General features: G+C 53.4%; 6 protein-coding genes across 6 annotated transcripts; 2 read left to right on the top strand and 4 right to left on the bottom strand.

Annotated features, from left to right (window-relative positions):
• Window positions 1-120: 120 nt before the first annotated feature.
• On the bottom strand, window positions 121-1,421 carry BDP55DRAFT_374195 (Alpha/Beta hydrolase protein). The gene is made up of 3 exons (XM_060567122.1): window positions 1,227-1,421; window positions 838-1,133; window positions 121-757 (listed from the first exon to the last, which is right to left on the bottom strand). The coding sequence occupies exons 1-3, from the start codon at window positions 1,339-1,341 to the stop codon at window positions 203-205; spliced, it is 966 nt and encodes a 321-aa protein (XP_060423498.1). The 5' UTR covers window positions 1,342-1,421; the 3' UTR covers window positions 121-202.
• Window positions 1,422-1,912: 491 nt separating this feature from the next.
• Window positions 1,913-3,265, top strand: BDP55DRAFT_374191 (cupin domain-containing protein). Its single transcript, XM_060567121.1, has 2 exons — window positions 1,913-2,331; window positions 2,385-3,265. Exons 1-2 carry the CDS (start codon window positions 2,029-2,031, stop codon window positions 3,129-3,131), a joined length of 1,050 nt encoding a protein of 349 aa, XP_060423497.1. The 5' UTR covers window positions 1,913-2,028; the 3' UTR covers window positions 3,132-3,265.
• Window positions 3,266-8,635: 5,370 nt separating this feature from the next.
• Window positions 8,636-9,367, bottom strand: BDP55DRAFT_681591 (uncharacterized protein). Its single transcript, XM_060576206.1, has one exon. It carries the CDS (start codon window positions 9,334-9,336, stop codon window positions 8,686-8,688), a length of 651 nt encoding a protein of 216 aa, XP_060423496.1. The 5' UTR covers window positions 9,337-9,367; the 3' UTR covers window positions 8,636-8,685.
• A 35-nt stretch (window positions 9,368-9,402) lies between these two features.
• On the top strand, window positions 9,403-11,372 carry BDP55DRAFT_720395 (uncharacterized protein). The gene is made up of 3 exons (XM_060578469.1): window positions 9,403-10,008; window positions 10,069-10,149; window positions 10,232-11,372. Exons 1-3 carry the CDS (start codon window positions 9,492-9,494, stop codon window positions 11,194-11,196), a joined length of 1,563 nt encoding a protein of 520 aa, XP_060423495.1. The 5' UTR covers window positions 9,403-9,491; the 3' UTR covers window positions 11,197-11,372.
• BDP55DRAFT_757531 (uncharacterized protein) lies at window positions 11,367-12,488 on the bottom strand (the record flags this gene model as incomplete). Its single annotated transcript, XM_060580785.1, has 1 exon — window positions 11,367-12,488. The coding sequence occupies one exon, from the start codon at window positions 12,486-12,488 to the stop codon at window positions 11,367-11,369; it is 1,122 nt and encodes a 373-aa protein (XP_060423494.1).
• Window positions 12,489-14,065: 1,577 nt separating this feature from the next.
• Window positions 14,066-16,882, bottom strand: BDP55DRAFT_681585 (phenol hydroxylase). The gene is made up of 5 exons (XM_060576205.1): window positions 16,512-16,882; window positions 16,443-16,454; window positions 15,856-16,378; window positions 15,560-15,795; window positions 14,066-15,494 (listed from the first exon to the last, which is right to left on the bottom strand). The coding sequence occupies exons 1-5, from the start codon at window positions 16,680-16,682 to the stop codon at window positions 14,421-14,423; spliced, it is 2,016 nt and encodes a 671-aa protein (XP_060423493.1). The 5' UTR covers window positions 16,683-16,882; the 3' UTR covers window positions 14,066-14,420.
• Window positions 16,883-18,493: the final 1,611 nt, after the last annotated feature.

Raw genomic sequence — 18,493 nt, 5'->3', positions numbered from 1 at the left:
GTCTGAACTCTTGCATGAACTTGATCACTGATAGTTTGGATGATTTACGGCTCAACGGAAGCTGAGAGTCTCACTTGTCGCAGCCAACCACGTTTCTCAGTGGGATTTGCAATTGTCGTGTTATTAGTTCGTGAACCAGATCAGTCCATTTCAAGTTGACTACCTTAGCTCCTACTCAACTAACTCCTTTTCCGCCCCCTGCTCACTTTTTGATCAGACTCTCCAAAAAGTCAAAGCCTTCTCTCTGAAGGTTCCAAGTCTGGGATCCCACCTTCATCTTGGCGGCAAACGTATGTTCCTCGCCCGGAATTTCCCTCAGATCAGATTTGACCCCCTTTTCTTTGAGCACCTTGATCAAATCTTGGCTAAGCTCAAGGGGCACCATAGTATCCGCCTGTCCATGCACGATGAATGTCGGTGGGAAGGACGCAGTGATGTTTCTGATAGGGTCGACAGCATCCCAGTTCTTGTCAGGAACAATAGTGTTCATGACATTGCCGGTGGCTATTTGTGTCATTGCAAACGCCTGTCTTGGGTCATCAAAGTTGGGCGGCCCTGGGGCTTGACCTTCCAGTGATACGCCACCTAGAATCGGCACTGGGTCTTCGTCAAAGACTTTGTCCATGAATTCCTTCGTAAGGCCCTTGGGCAATTTTGCTGCCACGTGAGGCAAAGGCTTCTCCCAGAACGGGTGGGTGAAGTTGCTAGGCCCGTACATGTCATAAATACCAGCAACGGGACGATCAACTCCGAAGCCCTGCAAAGTAACCCTGGTGTCAGCATTGATTGAATCTGATACCCGTAATGACCTGCAGACACTAAGGTGCATGAACATACCAAGGCAAGGGATAGAGTGCCGCCAGACGACGTTCCAAACGCAAAGACATGGTCAGTGTCAACGGCATATGATCCATCAGCATTAGTGTTAAGGGCCTTCTGAAGTCCACCGTCGTACACCCATCCCAGAAGGTCACGACAGTCTTTCATCGGCCCATCCAGAAGCGTGACTTGGGGGCACAGACGGTGATTAGGTGCTAGGACAATCCAGCCTCTGCTCAGACAGTCAGCTACTTGGTCCTTGTTGACCATCTTGGATGAGCCGAGATGGAAAGCGCCTCCGTGGATATTAATGACTATTGCGCAAGAGCAGACACACAACTGTTAGTCCGAAGTTGCTCCATTGGTACGGCCCCAGCCGCCATGCAAGGGTTCAGAAGTGTACATACCAACCGGACATTTTGCCTTGTTGGTTCCTTCAAGCGGCGGGGCATAGACATCCACATCGATCTCTTGGGACCCTATAGTCTTGTAGACTGCACGAAAAGAGGTTGGGCTCGCCATGACGAAAAGTTGTTGGTTGGTTGTGTTCTTGGCTGGTAAGGTGGCTTTGTCTCAGTATCGGTGACAGCAACAGTGACAGCGGCAATGATAATTAGAAAGACGCAATGAGTGCAATCAAAAAAGTCCGGGGTAATGATGTGGCGGGGGACAACCTAGATAGCTTAACAATGGGAAGCAAACTGGAGACGCGGTTCACGAGCCTCGCTAGAATCTCCCCCCGAGCCGGGCTTCCGGACGGCGGAGACCGCGTGGCAAACGTTGGTCGCCAATCCAGACTCCATTGTTCGAAACGGCGGGATTTCCGTCACTGTATCGGGGCTGTTCCGAGTCTGTTCCCGGGATATCCGGGCTCCCGCACTGACGAGCCGAACTGGGGGGCCTTTACGAGGGGCAGCAAAACATGTGGTCCCGGTGGGCGGCGTCAAATAGTTTCCCGTCGAGATCCAGTAGAGTAAGAATGCGGGGAAGCGAAGCTCTGTAAAAGGCTGGACTGGCGCCGCTTGCATCCCCGGAACGTGAAGAGAGCCCATCTTCAGCAAACCCCCTCAACAACTCCAAAGTCTCCAATTTGTGTGTCCACGATCCAGAGATCTAGACCCTTGACAACGCCCCCACTCACATTCTTTGACCGGTATCTTTTTTTCTCTTTTCTTTTATTGGACAATTGCAAAGAACACCTTGCCCAACATGAGCATTCCCGTCCTCTCCACCCCTCCTGATGCCAGGACGAGCTACATTATCGACCAGCTCGAGGGTGAACGCGTCACGATCCCCGGCAGCAAGGGTGTCTTTAGAATTCTTGCCTCGTCAAAACAGACCAACGGTGGCATCGCTGTCTTCTCCAGTGGTGCTGTCCTTTCTGATGCACCGGGTTTCCACTGGCACGCCGAGGCGCACGACGTTTTCCTCGTGACCAAGGGATACCTGAAGCTATGGAACGGCGATAAGTGCAGAATCATGGGCCCTGGCGACTTTGCCTATGTCCCTCCTGTAAGTTCACGGACAACGCGCACTTATGGCGTTCGCGGCTAATCGAAGAGCAGAAAGTCGTACACAACCCGGAGCTTCTCGGCCCTCACACGGAAACCCTGGGTCTGGTTGCACCAGGTGACTGGGTTGACTTCTTCCGTTACGTCGCGGAACAGTACGAGGGTATCATTGTGCCAGAAAATGACAACCGCGACTTGAAGAGCCTGTTGATCCCCAAGGTCATGGCCGCAAAGGACCGGTTCGACGTGAACTTTGAGCGCAACTACACTCCCCCCGAAGTCGCAGACTGGCAAGAGTCAGAAAACGTTCTCCCCGGCCCTCTGGAGTCGTACTTCCTGCGCGCCAACACTGGACCCAGATACATCCTGGGTGGTGTTCTCTCCAGACCCTTCATCAACGCCTCTCAATGCAGCGGCAAGTTCGCAATCACCAGCCTCGAGTCATCAAAGCTGTATGAGAAGTCCCCGCTCGCCCGGTGGTTAACATTTCCCGAGGTGGACCACTGCTTCTGTGTTCAGGAGGGTCTTTTGAGGGTCAAGCTCAAGGAGTCTGGTTCGTGGACTGAGGTCCGCGAGGGCCAGACCCTGTTGGTTTCTGCGGGACAGGCGTTCACATTGGAGTACGGCTCTCGCTTTGTAAGATCCACTGTTTTCACCAACGGCCCAGGTATCGAGACTTTGATCCAAAACGCCGGCGAGGCTTTCTCAAGTTTCGTTCTGCCGGAAGAGAGCTCGGCGTGGCAGGAGGAGAAGATCAAGGAAGCGAGTGCGGCATTGGGCGTTGTGGTTGAATCATTGTAATTACTTAGAAGAGTTGCCTTCCAAGGCCTGTAGTTGGAAGGCTTGAGAAAATGACTTATGAATGATAAATATACGCGTAAGCTACGTGGACAATGGCAAGTGTAACCTTAAATAATTACGGATTTGTGATGGGGATGATCCTCATTTGTTGCCTAGTAATTACAATGACCTTCAAGGATCCATGAAAGTTTAGCGGTGTTGTTCAGTCAGTGCTCTAATATCACCTTGTTCTTGATAGCCTTCCGTTTTCAACTTGAATTCGTTCCACGGCTCGGTATCTTTTTGCCTACTTGGGCTGTTGAAAAAGGTTGAATATCTTCTCAATTTCACTATGAACACTACGTCACATAGTCAAATGCTACATGCAGTTTACCAAATCCATGCAGCTTTTGAGACGCGCTATCGTAACCTACACAAGACCCACACAATGTGATTTCGAAACGATCATGGAAGTCTTCAGAAGCACATACAGTACGAGAGCCAGGATTAGCCACAGTGAAAACAATATTCACTGATACTTCGAGAGAATGGGCACATCAATCCAGAGCAAACAAGACACAATGATTCCAGTTGTGGCCTGTAAATCGAGCGAGTGGGATCCATCCAAAACTTCAACCACAAAAAACAGTTACACGGGTATTTCCAAACGACTACAGCTCGATGCCGTCCCGAAGCCACCAGATAGCCCCAAAAGCCCAAACAAATTGTAACACCCGCCTTAACGGTATTCGAAAAGCGCATCCATGTTGTCTCTAAATAGACATCAAAGTTGATGTGCTTGACCCGTTTCCAGCTACTACTAACCCAGAATAATTACCGACACCAGTGTTTTCAGCGATCGCGGGTGACTTCAACGCGCATCACTACTCTTGGGAGCCCGGGACGAGGAACGGGAACCGGGGAGATGACATCGCAGGCTGGGCAGACGGCCACAATCTCTCTCTTATCAGCGAAGTTGGGGTGGCAACCCAGGATTGCGGACATGTCCTGGACCTGGCTTTCTCTAATATCCCTTTTGCGCACGCGCAGGTCAGCCCACAGCTACACCCGGGAGCTGACCACGAGGCCATCGTGGCCGTCATACCACTACTCAAACGCCCAGTGTCACAGGGAGAGGGCCACCCGCAGCCACGGCCACTGTCAGTGCCCGACTCGGCGCTGCCTCGGCTGAGAGACCTGATCGAAGGGGGGCTAGCTGCGATGCCCAATCTGGGGGATCAACCTACTCCGGAAGACCTGGACGGGCAGGCAAGTCACATCGTCGAGCTCTTCTCCCGAGCCATTGAGGCGGTCGGCAAGAAGAGAGGAAAACATGGTAAAGGCGCGGCTTGGTGGACGGAGGAATGCGCAGAGGCCCACAGAGCATACCGTGCTGCCCGCAACCAACAAGCCTGGGAGACGGAGCAAGATGCGCACCTTTATCTAATGGAGAAACGAAAGGCGTTCCTGAGCACGGTGAGGAAGGCTAAGCGAGCATACTGGGCCGGAAAGATCGATGGAGTCGCTTCAGACCGGGACCTGTACCAGATCATGGGTTGGCGGAAGGCGAGCCTACTGACCAGAGCACCCCCATTGGTTGTGGACAACCAGACGATCGAGGATACTAACGAAAAGGCTCAAGCGCTTCGGGGAGCCCTTCTCGACAGGTTTAGTGCGGAAGATGACGCACCGGGTGACCCGTTTGACGTACCCGTCGTCCCGAGGCGAGCGATTACTTGGCAGGACAATGTTAGCGGAGAAGAAGTGAAGACGGCCACCTTAACAAAGACAACGACCCCTGGTGTGGACGGCATCACAACACGCCTCCTCCAGGCATGCTGGGATGTCATCTCGGAACCGGTCAGGCAGCTATTCCAGTCCTGTATGCGGGCCGGCCACTTTCCTCTGCCCTTCCGCAGAGCTGAGGTGGTCATGATCCAGAAGGCCGGCAGGGATGCCTCCAAGCCCGGGTCCTGGCGGCCGATCGCGCTCCTCTCGTGCCTGGGCAAGGGACTAGAGCGACTGATAGCCAGAAGGATGGCGTCCCTGGCGATTGTCGAGCGCATCATCAGTCCGCAACAGATCGGGGCTCTACAAGGCAGGTCAGCCGTCGATCTGACGACCTGCCTCACCCACGACATCGAGATGGCCCTCCTAAAAGGACTCACGGCGACACTTCTGACTATGGACGTAAAAGGGGCGTTCGACTCCGTCCTTCGGAACCGGCTCGTCATTAGACTGCGTCAGCAGGGATGGCCACATGGCCTGACCAGACTGATCTTTAGCTTCTGCTGCAACCGCACCGCTAGAGTCCGACTGGAAGAAAGCACAACGGAGTACTTCCCGCTGTCATGCGGGCTGCCTCAGGGGTCACCACTATCTCCCATTGCCTTTCTGCTCTACATCGCAGAGATACTTGAAGACGACCCGAACGCGCGATTCGGGTACGCGGACGACATCGCCACTCTGGCCATCAGCCCCTCCCTGGAGAGCAACGTCGCAATACTCAACCGAAGCGCAGCCGGCATTCTCAGATGGGGCTTGGAGAACAAGGTCTCCTTTGACCCGAGCAAGTGCGAGGTCATCCACTTTACTAGGAAGCACGGCCAGCCAGCGGAGCTGCCAGAGGTCCGGGCGGGGGATTTGGTGGTCAAGGCCTCGACGAAACCTGTACGCTGGCTGGGTGTCTGGTTCGACAAGAGACTGTCCTTCCGGCACCATGTCGACGCAAAAGTAGCTGCAGCAAAGAGGGCAGCTCAACATCTGAGACAGCTTACGAACACAAAGAGGGGACTCCCAGCGGCCGCCGTGCGAAAAGCCGTCGTCTCCTGCGTACTGCCGATCGCGCTCTTCGGCGCCGAAACATGGTACGCAGGTATCACGAAGCCGGCTTCGAGACGCCAAGCGGAGACAGACACGAATCCGCCTCTCCAAGGAAGACCCGTCAACACAGGCCAAAAGGGGCTCGTGCAGAAGATCGACAGCGTCATTACAGCGGCAGCAAGGGCCGTTCTGCCTGTCTGGAGGACAACGCCAACCAGTAGCCTCCTCCGAGACGCCGGCTTACCGTCAGCCAAAGTCGCCTTAGAGGGCGTCCGCTTACGGGCCGCAGTCCGACTACAGAGGATTGATCGCCGACACCCGCTAGTCGCGCGGCTCTCCCAGCAGGGACAGCAACAGACGAGACTACAACGGACGGCTGAACTTCTGCCAAGATGCGGAAGACCAGCGTTCCTTCAATCACAGTACCTGCCAAGCTCACAGGATCAGATAGTAGTTCAATGCAAAGAAGAGGCTGCGAAAGCTTTCGAGCGCTGGCTAAAGACAGTACCGGAAAGCCATATGATCGTCTTCTCGGACGGCTCCAGGGCGACGAACGGAGCCGTGGGGTACGGCTTCGTCATCTACCGAGACTCCAAACGCATAGCACAAGGGTGCGGCCGACTCGGACTAGCAGAAGTGTTCGACGCCGAGGTCGAAGGGGCGCGAACCGGCCTCAGAAGGGCTCTGCTCACCAATCGCGGTCATCCAATCCACATATGTATCGACAACACCAGCGTTATACAAGGCATCCGCGGCAAGGCGCCGGACTCGTCACAAGACGCGTTCCTCGAAATCCAAGAAGCGGCCAGGATATTTGATATACGGACGCACTGGTCCCCGGGACACCAGGGCATCGAAGGAAACGAGGCCGCGGACCGGCTGGCCAAAGAAGGAACGACACTGCCGGCGCGGATGGGTCAAATGGCAACACTAGCGGGCATCAAGCGGCTTGCAAGGGAAAAATTACAAAGCCAGCACAGGAGATGGTGGTATAAAGAGCGAAGGCCGCGGTACGCGGACTTGGGGCTTGAGGCAGCTCTGTCCAGCCCTCCTGAACTGGCCTTGCCGCGGGCTACGTTACATCACCTGCTGGCGGCACGATCGGGTCACGGGGACTTCGAGCAATATCACCGACGTTTCAACCACGACGACGCTCTAATGATGTGCTCTTGTGGAGAGGCGAAAGACGTGGACCACCTGGTCTACTGTCGACTAACGCTGGCGAGGAGGCAACGGTGGCCGACCCTCCACTCTCGCAGTATGCCCGAGCCCATAGGCCCTATGGGATCTCTCGAGGCCTACTTCAAGAGATTAATCACCGACCCACGAGGCTTCGAGGCCTTTCTCCGCGTGACGGACTTCTTCCAGAAGATCTGTCTGCGGTAGCAGCATCCACACCTACGTAGATGTGAGTGCGGACTACAAAGAACCTCCCGATTCCAAGGGACGATTTGGGAAAGAATGAAACTGGGGCACCAGCGGGAACCGGGGACAGACAGAACGCGTAGTGGCCACAAGGCATGATTTGGAGGACGATGTAAAGAGACGACGTACTGTAGAGTAGGTAGCCTTGGCTCACGGCCCTCCACGCCATATACCCTTCGGGAGGTCTGCGGTAAGGGCTCTAGCCCGGCCGCCACGGCGTTAAATACAACAACAACAACAACAACAACAGTGTTTTCAGCTGCCGTGGGATGGTAAGATGGATCCCTAAATATTCCACTGCAAACAACGTGATGAGCTCATGTGTACGCTATCAGATGAACATGATATGTATTGGAAGTACCAGGTATCTTCAAAGGTTGACTTCCGTAATAGAGCTGGCATAGCTACACGTAAGGTACTATAAGTACCTATGTGGACTAGGCCCTAGGCGCGCCGCGCGGAAGGAAACAGCCACCCTCCCGGCGTCCGCAATTTTCACAGGCGTTGAAATAAGGCAAATGTGATTTGAGTAGCAGGTCTATGACTGGTCGAGAGGCTGTAAGTAGGAGAATCACTCACATCACTGATACTGATGGCTGAACCCGGTTGCCACCATAACGCAGCCGACATCGTGCAGTCGCGATCCCCGATTCACCTCCTGCCCATATGTTGGTGCCTGGCTTCTTGACCAAAGGCTCTAACTTTTATCTGAGCTGATTTCATGCTTTAGGTAACACTTAGGTAAGTAGCTGCAGGTCACCTACGGAGCTTTGCATTTTCATATGGCCGTGTCATGGCCGTGACCTTATCAAGGTATCAGCTCGATCTCCCAGCATTATTCCGGCATAATTATCGAATAGTGAAGGATAGATATTTGACCGGATCCTACTAATGATTAATGATAAAAGCGGCCGAAAGAAGGTAAGTTCAAATCCGACCATGCAAGATGCGGGAGGCCGGACGAAAGTATCATCGTTTCTCGATCTGTGTGAGTGGGCCATATTGTAATTCGTGCAGATAAAAATTGAACAGCACCGAGGTACGCTTGCTTTTCTCGGTGTCATATCTCATGTTGGGTGGTCCAAGATCTACCGACACATGCGGCAGTGTCAATGACGACAACTTACTCCTGGCTGCTTTCCGGTTGCTTGCCAGCTGCCTGCCAACAGGCATTATGGTATCGCCAGCTACTGTCAGCGAATCATCCCGCATGTGTTTATATCATCCCAGTCTTCCTGATTACACCACGTATACAAGCCCAAATAGACGCATTTCTAGGGGTTTTGATCAAATCAAACAGGCTGGGTCAACATCTGATCAACACAGCCTACTCGACGACAGGCTCCGATTTCGGGTCCCAGTATGAACGACAAGAAACGTAGCCTACCGAGGTAAACTCTCTTTTTGTTCTCATGCCTATGGTTCCTACATCTGATGTAAAATGATTTAAGGCGTAGCTAGACGCTGAAGGTAGGTAGGCAATCGAGCCGTTTGGAATTTGGTCTGCGCCTGTGTTCCTGTTCGCACTTAGTGTGGACAGCCAAACTTCACATTTGATCTTCACGCTAATGTAAATATGAGTGAATGAACTTTTAGTTGGCACTGATGACACCTGGCTTGTCGCTGCAGGCAGTGCTGCATGGCGACCCAAAGTAGGCCGCCTCATTGCCTCGGGTCGCGGGTCGCGGGTCGCGGAATCATGAATGGGCGCAGCTCTGCTGTGGCAAGGGTCCAAGCAGGCTCTTGGGAGACATAACCACTGGCTTTCAAGGCTTACACTCAATTGGATGGTTTTTGTGCCCTTCCAAGCGCAGCATACGACATCAAGAAACATGTAGATGTTCATGGAAGCGATGTTGATGCTGCTCTGGTGGAAGTGGAAAAACGTTGAGATCTCGGGAGTGCATTCCTTTCTAGGGTCTATGGAATGAGTGATTGGATATGCCCGTATAATGATGAAGTTGTCAACGAGAAGCATCTTCCACTTATAAAAGAGCCGTCTTTTCAACCACTTCAGTTTTGCCTTTTCAGAATATCTCCCATCCATCAACACAACCGTCTCTTCGGACCGTTTGATTCCATATTATCCCTACTCAGTACCTCACTCAGTCCCGCAAACAGACTGTTGCAATCATGAATCAACAAGTCACACATGAAATCCAGCCCGTTGGTATAGATCCTCGCCAGCTCTTCTACGAACCTATCGTCCTTGAGGACGCCTTGCAAAAGGCCTGTCGTTTGGGGCAAGAAGTCTTCAACGGCATTCCAGAGGTGGACAACAATTCCCTCGCGACCCAAGCGCAGGTCTTCCACTTCTTCGTCAACAAGCTAGCCCAGATATGCGATAACAGGCGCGGCGGCGAGACAGTCTCCTCGGTCACTGTTCTCGACGGTCCCGATGGCCCAGAGTACCTCTTCGCATCCAATCACAGAGACGCGGATGAGCTATCTGAGACCCAGGAATTTGCCGAGAGCCTTCTTACTCTTGTTGGCAAGAACCCAACCGGCCTTAAGCAAAAGACACTTGTCAAACAGGTGCTGTGGAAAATTCTGTTATTCAACCTTCCGCGTCTGAACTTATACCTGAAAGCACTGGATACATCCATAGATGCCTGCATCGACGATTGTAGGAGGCGAAAAGCACCAGAAAGTGAGAAATCCATCTCTCAACTTCCGCCCCCATACTACGAGATTGCTGACGTAATTGTAGCCCTCATGTCGGAGCTCTCGAAACTGAAGGAGAAAGCGGACTTCCCCCGCAGTCTTGAATCGGAGAGTTTTCAAAATAAATGTAAGTCACAATGATATCAAAGTTGCATATTTTTGCTTCAATAATACCAGTCTATAGTGAAAGACCGCTGACCCTCGCAAAGTTTTGAGTGACTGCGAAAAGCTCATCAAGATGGCTCTCTCGATGAGAAACACTGAGATCGAGCAGGCTATCAGGAAAAACGCCAAAGACGGAGAAATGACCAGCTCCAAGGCCTGGTGCGACTTGAGACACTACCTCGGAAGGCTTCTATCCTTCCGTCAGGCAGCAGATGCCATGATAGGTACCAATGAACGCTTGCCAAACCTATTCCAAGACTTCAAATTCACCGCTATCCCATCCGGCAAAGACGCTGCGAAACCAATCGCTAGATCCAGGTCTTTCACGGCGACATCCATCATCAAGAACATGATTCCAGACGATGAAGAGGAACAGGAGTTCTATCTTGAGCAAGCCCTCGAGATGCAAAAATTCGGCCTCGACGACTTCATTTTCAGACAGATCAGCAAGCACACCTTCAGGCCGCGCGTTCACGCTGAAGTCCTCGTTCACAGCTATCTGGTGAGCCACGATCTTCAGCATCCCAGAGATTACTTCAACAGCTGGAAGTACATTGGCAGCAGCAAACCTACTTGCAGGCTCTGTTCATACTATTTTGCTGCGCACCCCGACCGAGTGCAAGTGAGAAAGTCTCACTTCAACCTTTACCCCAACTGGTGTCTCCCCGGGGTGTTTGAGGGGCCCAACTCTGGTGCTCCCGACGCGAAGACTCTGCATTTACTTGAAAAAATTACGGAGAGGGTGCACGATGACGTGAAGAGGACGCTGGATGAGAAGCGGCCCGTGGGAAAGAATTATGATTCAAACACTCACACCAGTGTGCCACCGGGATTACCTAGGTATACACATAGCGACACCGCCAGTATGGGGGAAGCTGCGATTTGGCTGAATGAGATGAGTCTCAACACTCGTGCCGAAGGGGATGGTCATCTCCCAATTGAGGAGGGTGATGATGGCTACAGTATGATTGGAGAGGTGGATGATGAAGCAGCCGAGAATGGGAGCTAAGGTGCAACGGTTAGCGTTATGCGTGCGGGTATTCGGGTGTGAAGAGGCTTCCGTAGAGTGAGAGCGTCACAAATTGTCATTTTCTTTGGTTCTCTCCTTGAGGGTCTTATTTCAATTTGAATAGTATCTGGGACTAGCTCTACTAAGGTAGTATAAGCAATTTACGTTATTTACCAATCTTCTGGGGCCGGGGTGGCAGCGGGAGCATTGTAGCCATCGCCGCTGTCAGTGGTGGTGCGGACTCGGGTCTCGAAGCCGGAGGGGGAGTTACCACTTCCGCTTCCGCCAATTCCCGGGATGGGGAGGCCGGTGGGGATGATGCCGCCGATGCCCCCACTGCCACCGCTACCGCTACCGCTACCTCCGATGCCGGGGATGGGGAGACCGCCACTTCCGCTTCCGCTTCCGCTGCCACCAATACCCGGGATAGGGAGGCCGGTAGGGAGACTGCCGCCAATGCCGCCGTTTCCTCCACCACCAAGCAGACCACCGATGCCTCCTTCGCTTCCGCCGGTAGGAAGAACAAGACCCTTGTCACCACCGCCGCCCAGGAGACCGCCGATGCCGCCCTCACCACCGCCGGGGAGACCAGTCGGGAGAACACCTCCAATTCCGCCGCTGCCACTGCCGCTGCCGCTTCCACCAGGGAGACCTCCAAGGCCGCCCTCGCCACCAAGGGGAAGGCCAGTGGGGAGAATACCGCCGATACCGCCGGCGCCGCTGCCGCTGCCGCCACCTCCGTATCCTCCCTCGCTACCACCGCCAATTGGGAGCCCGGTAGGAAGTACATTGCCTTTGCCGTTACCACCCCCGAGGATGTCGCCGATTCCACCGCCGCTGCCTCCTCCGCTACCTCCACCGATGGGCAGACCGGTGGGAAGAATGCCACTCAGGCCTCCGTTACCGCCGCTCCCACCACCAAGGCCACCACCAATGCCACCTGGAAGGCCTCCGAGACCGCCCTCACCACCAGTGGGAAGGCCAGTGGGAAGAACATTGCCTTTGCCGTTGCCGCTGCCACCGCCGCCGAGAAGACCGCCAATTCCACCCTGGCTGTCGCCTCCGACAGGCAGTCCAGTAGGAAGAATGCCACTCAGACCTCCGCTGCCACCGCTACCGCCGGAGCCGCCGGAGCCAGGGAGTCCATATCCACCGCCGCCACCAGACTTGGCTCCGGTTTTGCCTCCGGATTGGCCACCGGTGGTTTGAGTAGGGCTATTGTAGCCGCCCTTGTGAGCCAAGGCGCCAGCCGAGAAGGCGGCGAGAACGGTGGCGAACACTGTGCCCTTCATTTTTGAGAGATTTTGGGTTTGACTTGAATCGTTTTGAAAGATAGTTATAGTTGAAAGAAATGAGAGTGTAAGTGAATGTTGTGCGTGGTGCCAAGAATAGAATGGAAGACTTGCTTCGAGGTGAAGAAGAATGAAAGAATGCTCTGGAAGGTGATGCGATGATGAGAGGAGGGATTTCAATGACTTGGCGGAAGATGTTCCCGACTTATATACGTGTATCAAGGGTTCTAGCTGGCTATAGTCTCGCACCTCACAGTGTTGGATAGGCATTCGTCAGACCTGTTGGAAGACCGTGAAATCACCGATAAAGAGGTAACCTTCCTGGGCTGAGAGTAATGCGACATGGTTGAACACTGAAAATAGCGTCATGTGGAAGTTGATCTTGGGCAGTTCAGAGAAACTAGACATCCAAACCGACATGGAATGAGCGCTTAGACGGACGGAGGTCGCAGCGTTTTCCTCATTTGCACATACTTGCGCCATTAGTGGGGGGGATGGTTGTTTGATGGATGTTGCTCAATTCGAGTAAGCTCAATAATCCTGGGGGTGGAGTGGGAAGCGGTGTCGGGATCTTCAACGGGAAGCGCCTTATGTGGTGATGTTGGTGACGGAAGGCTGCTCCAGATCCTAGATCCCTCTCGAGGCTCGACGAGTTCTAGACCAGGACAAGGCGCGGGAGATTCACCCCGGGAGTCGATGGTGTGATGATTACCGTCAGTGCGAGTGGCTTGAAGTGTCAATGCGTTGTGTTCCTGTCCTCAAGTCCTTGAGTAAGCTTTGTGGTGAGGGTCGACACTGAGGGGCTAAAGAGAAGATCGCTCACTGTTTCGAGTGAAAAGCGGCGTCTAATTCTCCGAACAACATCGAGGCGTTTCTCTCAAATGAGAAATGAGGCAATTGACCGAGGCTGTTTCAATATGATACTCTAGGACGAATGGCATCAGCGCACATCTCCCGTGAAGCATAGTACTTTTGATTAAGGCTGAGGGTCTGTGATCTTTTAGCGGCATTCTGCAACAGGGGAAGCACCGTCTTGGCTATCGGATGGCAGGCATCGCGCTTGAATGACACCAGAGACATGAAGAGGTCTGAGTCTCCAGATCTTAATATGAATAAGCATTTGAGTAAAGTAAGAACCTTGAGCATAGTTGAGATGAAAATTGCGAAATAACGGACGGTTCTCCAGGGAAACTGCCTACGCCATTGGTATACCAGGTACGTTCTGGTAAACGTTGCGAAATTCAAAGGAATGCGTGTTGTTGCACATGTGGACTGGCTTGAAGTCAGACGTGCCCGACTTGACAACTAAAACCACATCACTTCCCGCAAGCAACTGAACCCTCCTCGACCCCTTCCAAACCCGATATTCAACATTCAATTCCTCGGCAACTTCCTCACTCAGTAGCGCCCGTACCCCCACAGCGGGGGGCTTATAAGGTTCACTGTTAGAGTGAGGGGAGCGGCGCCTCCTAGTGAGACAGAGCTAACAGGGCTAGAGCCCCTGAAGATGATCAGCTAACGCATAGGTAGCAAGGGCCGGAAGATTCCGAATGGTGGTGGTCATCATTGCCTCTCTTCAAGATTACACCGAGATTTGTACAAGAACGAAGATTACCAGAATGTAAGTATAGAATGGAGAAGCTTCACGCTCCAATAAGACTGGTCTTGCTACTTACCATTGAGTGATTTTCGTCAGAATATAGAATGAACCGTCAGACTTTTAGGACAACTATCCGAAGCCCAATGCTACATTGGGTGACATTTCATCGGTGGAAACGAGTTGCACTCGGTCAAATTCAAGTCTCGCGAATTAGTTCGTCAGCAGCGGTTGATTACGATCTCATCTTCAAGTACTTAATTACACGATCTCTCAGTGAGCTACGAGCTACCTGCTTTGGCCCCAGATGCCGACGGCTAAGAGCCCATGCACCTTTAGCGGACCGGCAATGAAGTCCCGTTCGTGCCATTAACTCCATTTGTAGCTGGCTGGTCCAAGACCAGACATCCCTCGAAATACTTTTGCAAATCGTCAAAGTCTTCGAGCTCACCAATCCACGCAACGTACTGGTCAGGTCGCACAACCACAACGCAGCCCCTTTGCTTGTCGACGCCGTAGTTCTTGTAGGCGTCTCCAAAGCCTTCGTGATAGCTCTCATCATCAACGTAAACCTTGTTGTAGTCCCAGCCGGTGTGCGAATCAAAAGGATGCAAGATGTCAGGGAAGTCTCTCAGCAGCTCCGTATCAGTGCGCTTCGCGGAGTGGATAGTCAAAACCTCGATGACACTGTCATTGGGAGCGTCGGTAGGCGTGGCCTTGCGAAGGAAGTGCTCGGGGGCGTCGAGGGCTGCGCAGAACTTGTCTACGCGAGCCTTTTGGGACGCATCGAGGATGTTACCCGCGAACAGCACGACGCGGAAACGGCCGTCAGCCTTGAGCCTTTCCTGGAAGTGCCAGGGGCGAGCGCAGGCCTGGTTCAGGACCTTGAAACTGTTGAAGCGCATACCGACGGGAAGGCCAGTGGCCAGCGCCTGCCTCTTCTTGAAGTCTTCCTCGGAGATGGAGGCGACAGACTTGAGCACCTTGCTACCATCGCCCTGCTTCAGCGAATCGCCGGCCTTGACGACCAGATTGCTGGCACCGTAGTCAACCGAAAGACCGGAAGCAAACAAATTGCCCTTGAGGAAGGCATCCTTGAAGACTTCCATGCTGACGCCCTCCTCGTCCAGGACGTCCTTGGCCGGGCGGCCGGAGAACAGCCGGCTGAAGCGGTGGTCGAACTCGATAAGGTCTTGGGCAACGCGGCGGCGCTCGCTCTGGTATGTGTTAAGAATGTTGCGTTTCGCGATGCCCTTGGCGGCCAGGGCGACCTTCCAGCCGAGGTTGTATGTGTCTTGCATGGACACGTTCATACCCTGGCCGGCCTTGGGGGAGTGGGTGTGGACGGCGTCTCCGGCGAGGAAGACACGGCCGTGGGCATCGTACTCGGTGCCTACTCTTTGACCAATCTGGTACAACATGTAAGCAAAGGCCATCACATCATTAAACTGTACAAGCAAGATGTCGAACTCACTTGGTATGCGGTCCACCAGTCGCAGTATTCGTACTCAATCTTGTACGGGCTGAGAATCTTTTGCGCAGCGCCGAAAATGAGCTCGGGCGTGATCTTGGAGCGGTCTGCTCTTCCGGATGCATCCGGGGCGACCTCTTTAAGCTGGATGTAGAGTCGGACGAGCTTGTTCTCTCTGGGGATGACCATCAAACTGCCGTTCTCGGCGGAGTGAATAGCACATCGCATGCGGATATCGGCTGTTTGGGCTCAGGTATTAGCATTGCACAAAAATAGGAATAGTAAAAGCGAGATCATACGGAAGTCAGTGATGGGGATAATGTCCATGACACCCCAAATGAAATCTGTAGCCTCTCCGTCGAGCTCAAATCCTAGGGCCCTCCGAGTCCAACTGCGAGCACCATCACAGCCAATGACATACTTGGCGTGAACAATTTCACTTGCGCCGGCTCTGTCCTGGGCCTTCTTAATCAAGTCTGCCTCATCATCGTCCCGGATCAAGTTGCTCCGGAACAGACCGTCAGGGATCTTGCTCGCGTTAACAGCCTGAGGAGGGGTAGACTCTTCCTCATTAAGTGTGCGAAGCTTGACTGTCACTGGGTAGGCGGCATCATCGTCAACCTTGGACAGATCAATCTCAAGGGACTCGGGAAGAACCCCGCGTTCAACCTTGATCGCGTCCTTGGAGTGCTTCTTGATATTCTCCAGGAAGAACCGTTCGATGCGACCTTGCTGGAGGACGATCTGCTGGAAGCGTGATAGGCCGACGATGGTGTCTGGGATTCTGTCGCTGCGGCGAATTATACCATCATTGCCGGGGTTCTAATAGCTGTGAGTGTTTGTCTTTGCCAATTGCCATGAGCTGATGCTGAAATTGATCACATACCCACATGCAAATCTGATAAAAAAGTTAGTGTGAGACATTCAGTAACAGAGTGTCAGTTGTAAACTATACCTCAATCATGTGATTGGCCTCCTTCCAGGCCCGGTCTGCGAAGCCGAGCGAGTCAAAGATCTCTAGACTGCGACATTGGAGTCCATCGGCCTGGCCGCAAAAGATCTTTGTGTTTCTCTTGTCGACAATACGAGCGTTAACGCCGCAATGCGCCATCCAGGCAGCTGCCATCAACCTGCGCCAGCATTCACAATCGTCAGCCCACTGGCACCGAGCGTTTGGGGAAAAGAAAGCGTCATGTCGCGCTGCTTGAACTTACCCCGCAGGGCCCGCGCCAATGATGAGCCTGTGAGACGTGAGGTTAGTGAGATATTGCGCATGCTTGTGGGCAATACCTATGTTAAGCAGGCTGTCTGTGAGGAGGCTTACACATCTACGTTCGATTCGGAAGTGGCCATGTTTGCTTGGCTTCGTCCGGCACGGCGTTTACAAACTTGAGGTTTAGAGTTTGGCGTTCAGGCGTTCAGGAAATGTGGAAAAGCGAGGAAAAGAGAGTGCGAGCTGTGCGTTGACAAGACGAAGCGGGATGGCTCGCATATGCTCACGTCGCGGGGCCCGTCAGCATCTTGACTCGTCTTCGAGAGAGCGACCCCTTGATGAGAGTTTTTGGCTGGACCTCCCCACTCCCATTCAATGAGCTCTACTTCTCTGCCAGACCAACCCAATGGGTGCAATGGTTGGTTGAGCAATGGGTTTGATGCGACAGAGGAGCAGGATCCTGTACCACCATCTCCAAAAAAGACTGCGGGGGTCTTCAACGGCGCGGTGCTGGGACCTTGGGCTCGTCACTCCAACACCCGGGAGCGTCCCGCGGACAAGGGCGCGGTGTTGATGGGCCCTGGAGCCATGTATGGTGGGCGATCTGTTCCCCTTTCTGGCTCGAGTCAGAACCGAAATGGAAAAGCAGGATACTTGTCCGTGCGCCATTCATATGGATTATGGGCCCTTTATCAACGGTTAGAATGGCGCGCCGTTAGACGTGGAGGGGGTCCCAACACCATGGTTAAGGAAATGGCTAAGCGATGTGCTTCGGGTGATATCGCCTACGAAGTACACCCTCGATGCGACTCGAAGGTTCACGCGCTTCTCGCCGACGTTGGGGAGACGGATTCGCAACCCGTGGAGACCACGGAACGGCTCCTCCACTAGCCCGCCCGTTAATGATGGGTCCGTCGTTGGGTCAGAAGCCAACCGTAACCGTAAATTGTGGACGGTGGTGCATCTCGAGACCGCGGTGTATCGGCGATCCCACCGGCAGTTACGTTAAATGGCTGGTTGACGTGGCATTCTTCCGTTGCAGGGACGAGTTGATGGGACGGGCACATTGATAGAGGTAAACGACGATTTCTTCAAGATTTGATAACAGTCGGACTATTGCCGCGACAAGGTCCCGATTGACGGGCGCGGTATTGCGCGAGTTAAGAGTTCGTTGTAACGCTTATTCGCGTACGGACGACGTTGTCTCTCCAATTACGGAATGGAGTAGGTATCAAACCCCGGGACCCTTGAGCAGCAGTTTCCACTATGGAGAACAAACCCTGGGCAGAATTATCTGCAGATTCTCGCATCGACAAGATCTTGATTCGTGCTCTACCACGTCCGTATCCACAGAGTTACCACCTTTTTACAGCTCGAATACCACTCATTGCCGTCGTTGGATCTCGAACTGACTCGTCACATTGTATTATCACACTGGAGTCACTCTGGCGAAAACACTCCAAATGGTAACCCAGAGTTGCAAAAAGGGTGAATAGCTCCCGACATTACGAGGCGTTGATCAGTGCTCCTGCGACTGGGGCCCCGAAAGAAGATGGAATGATATGCTGCACCTCAGGCGTCCGAGCGACTGGGTTCCCAGCAGGGCTTCAATGCGGCCAAGACCTCGAGATTGACATTCCTACAGTTCCATTGGGCCGCAAAGAAATATGACAGAACATAAGTGCGTTATGTCCTATTTGCACCGCAAGCGAGGCAGGCAAACA

This window comes from Colletotrichum godetiae, assembly GCF_030913485.1.
Source record: "Colletotrichum godetiae strain CBS 193.32 chromosome Unknown BDP55scaffold_69, whole genome shotgun sequence".
Classification (NCBI taxonomy): domain Eukaryota; kingdom Fungi; phylum Ascomycota; class Sordariomycetes; order Glomerellales; family Glomerellaceae; genus Colletotrichum; species Colletotrichum godetiae.
Note: the sequence above shows the minus strand (reverse complement) of the source record. Positions and strands in the feature narration are given on the sequence as shown.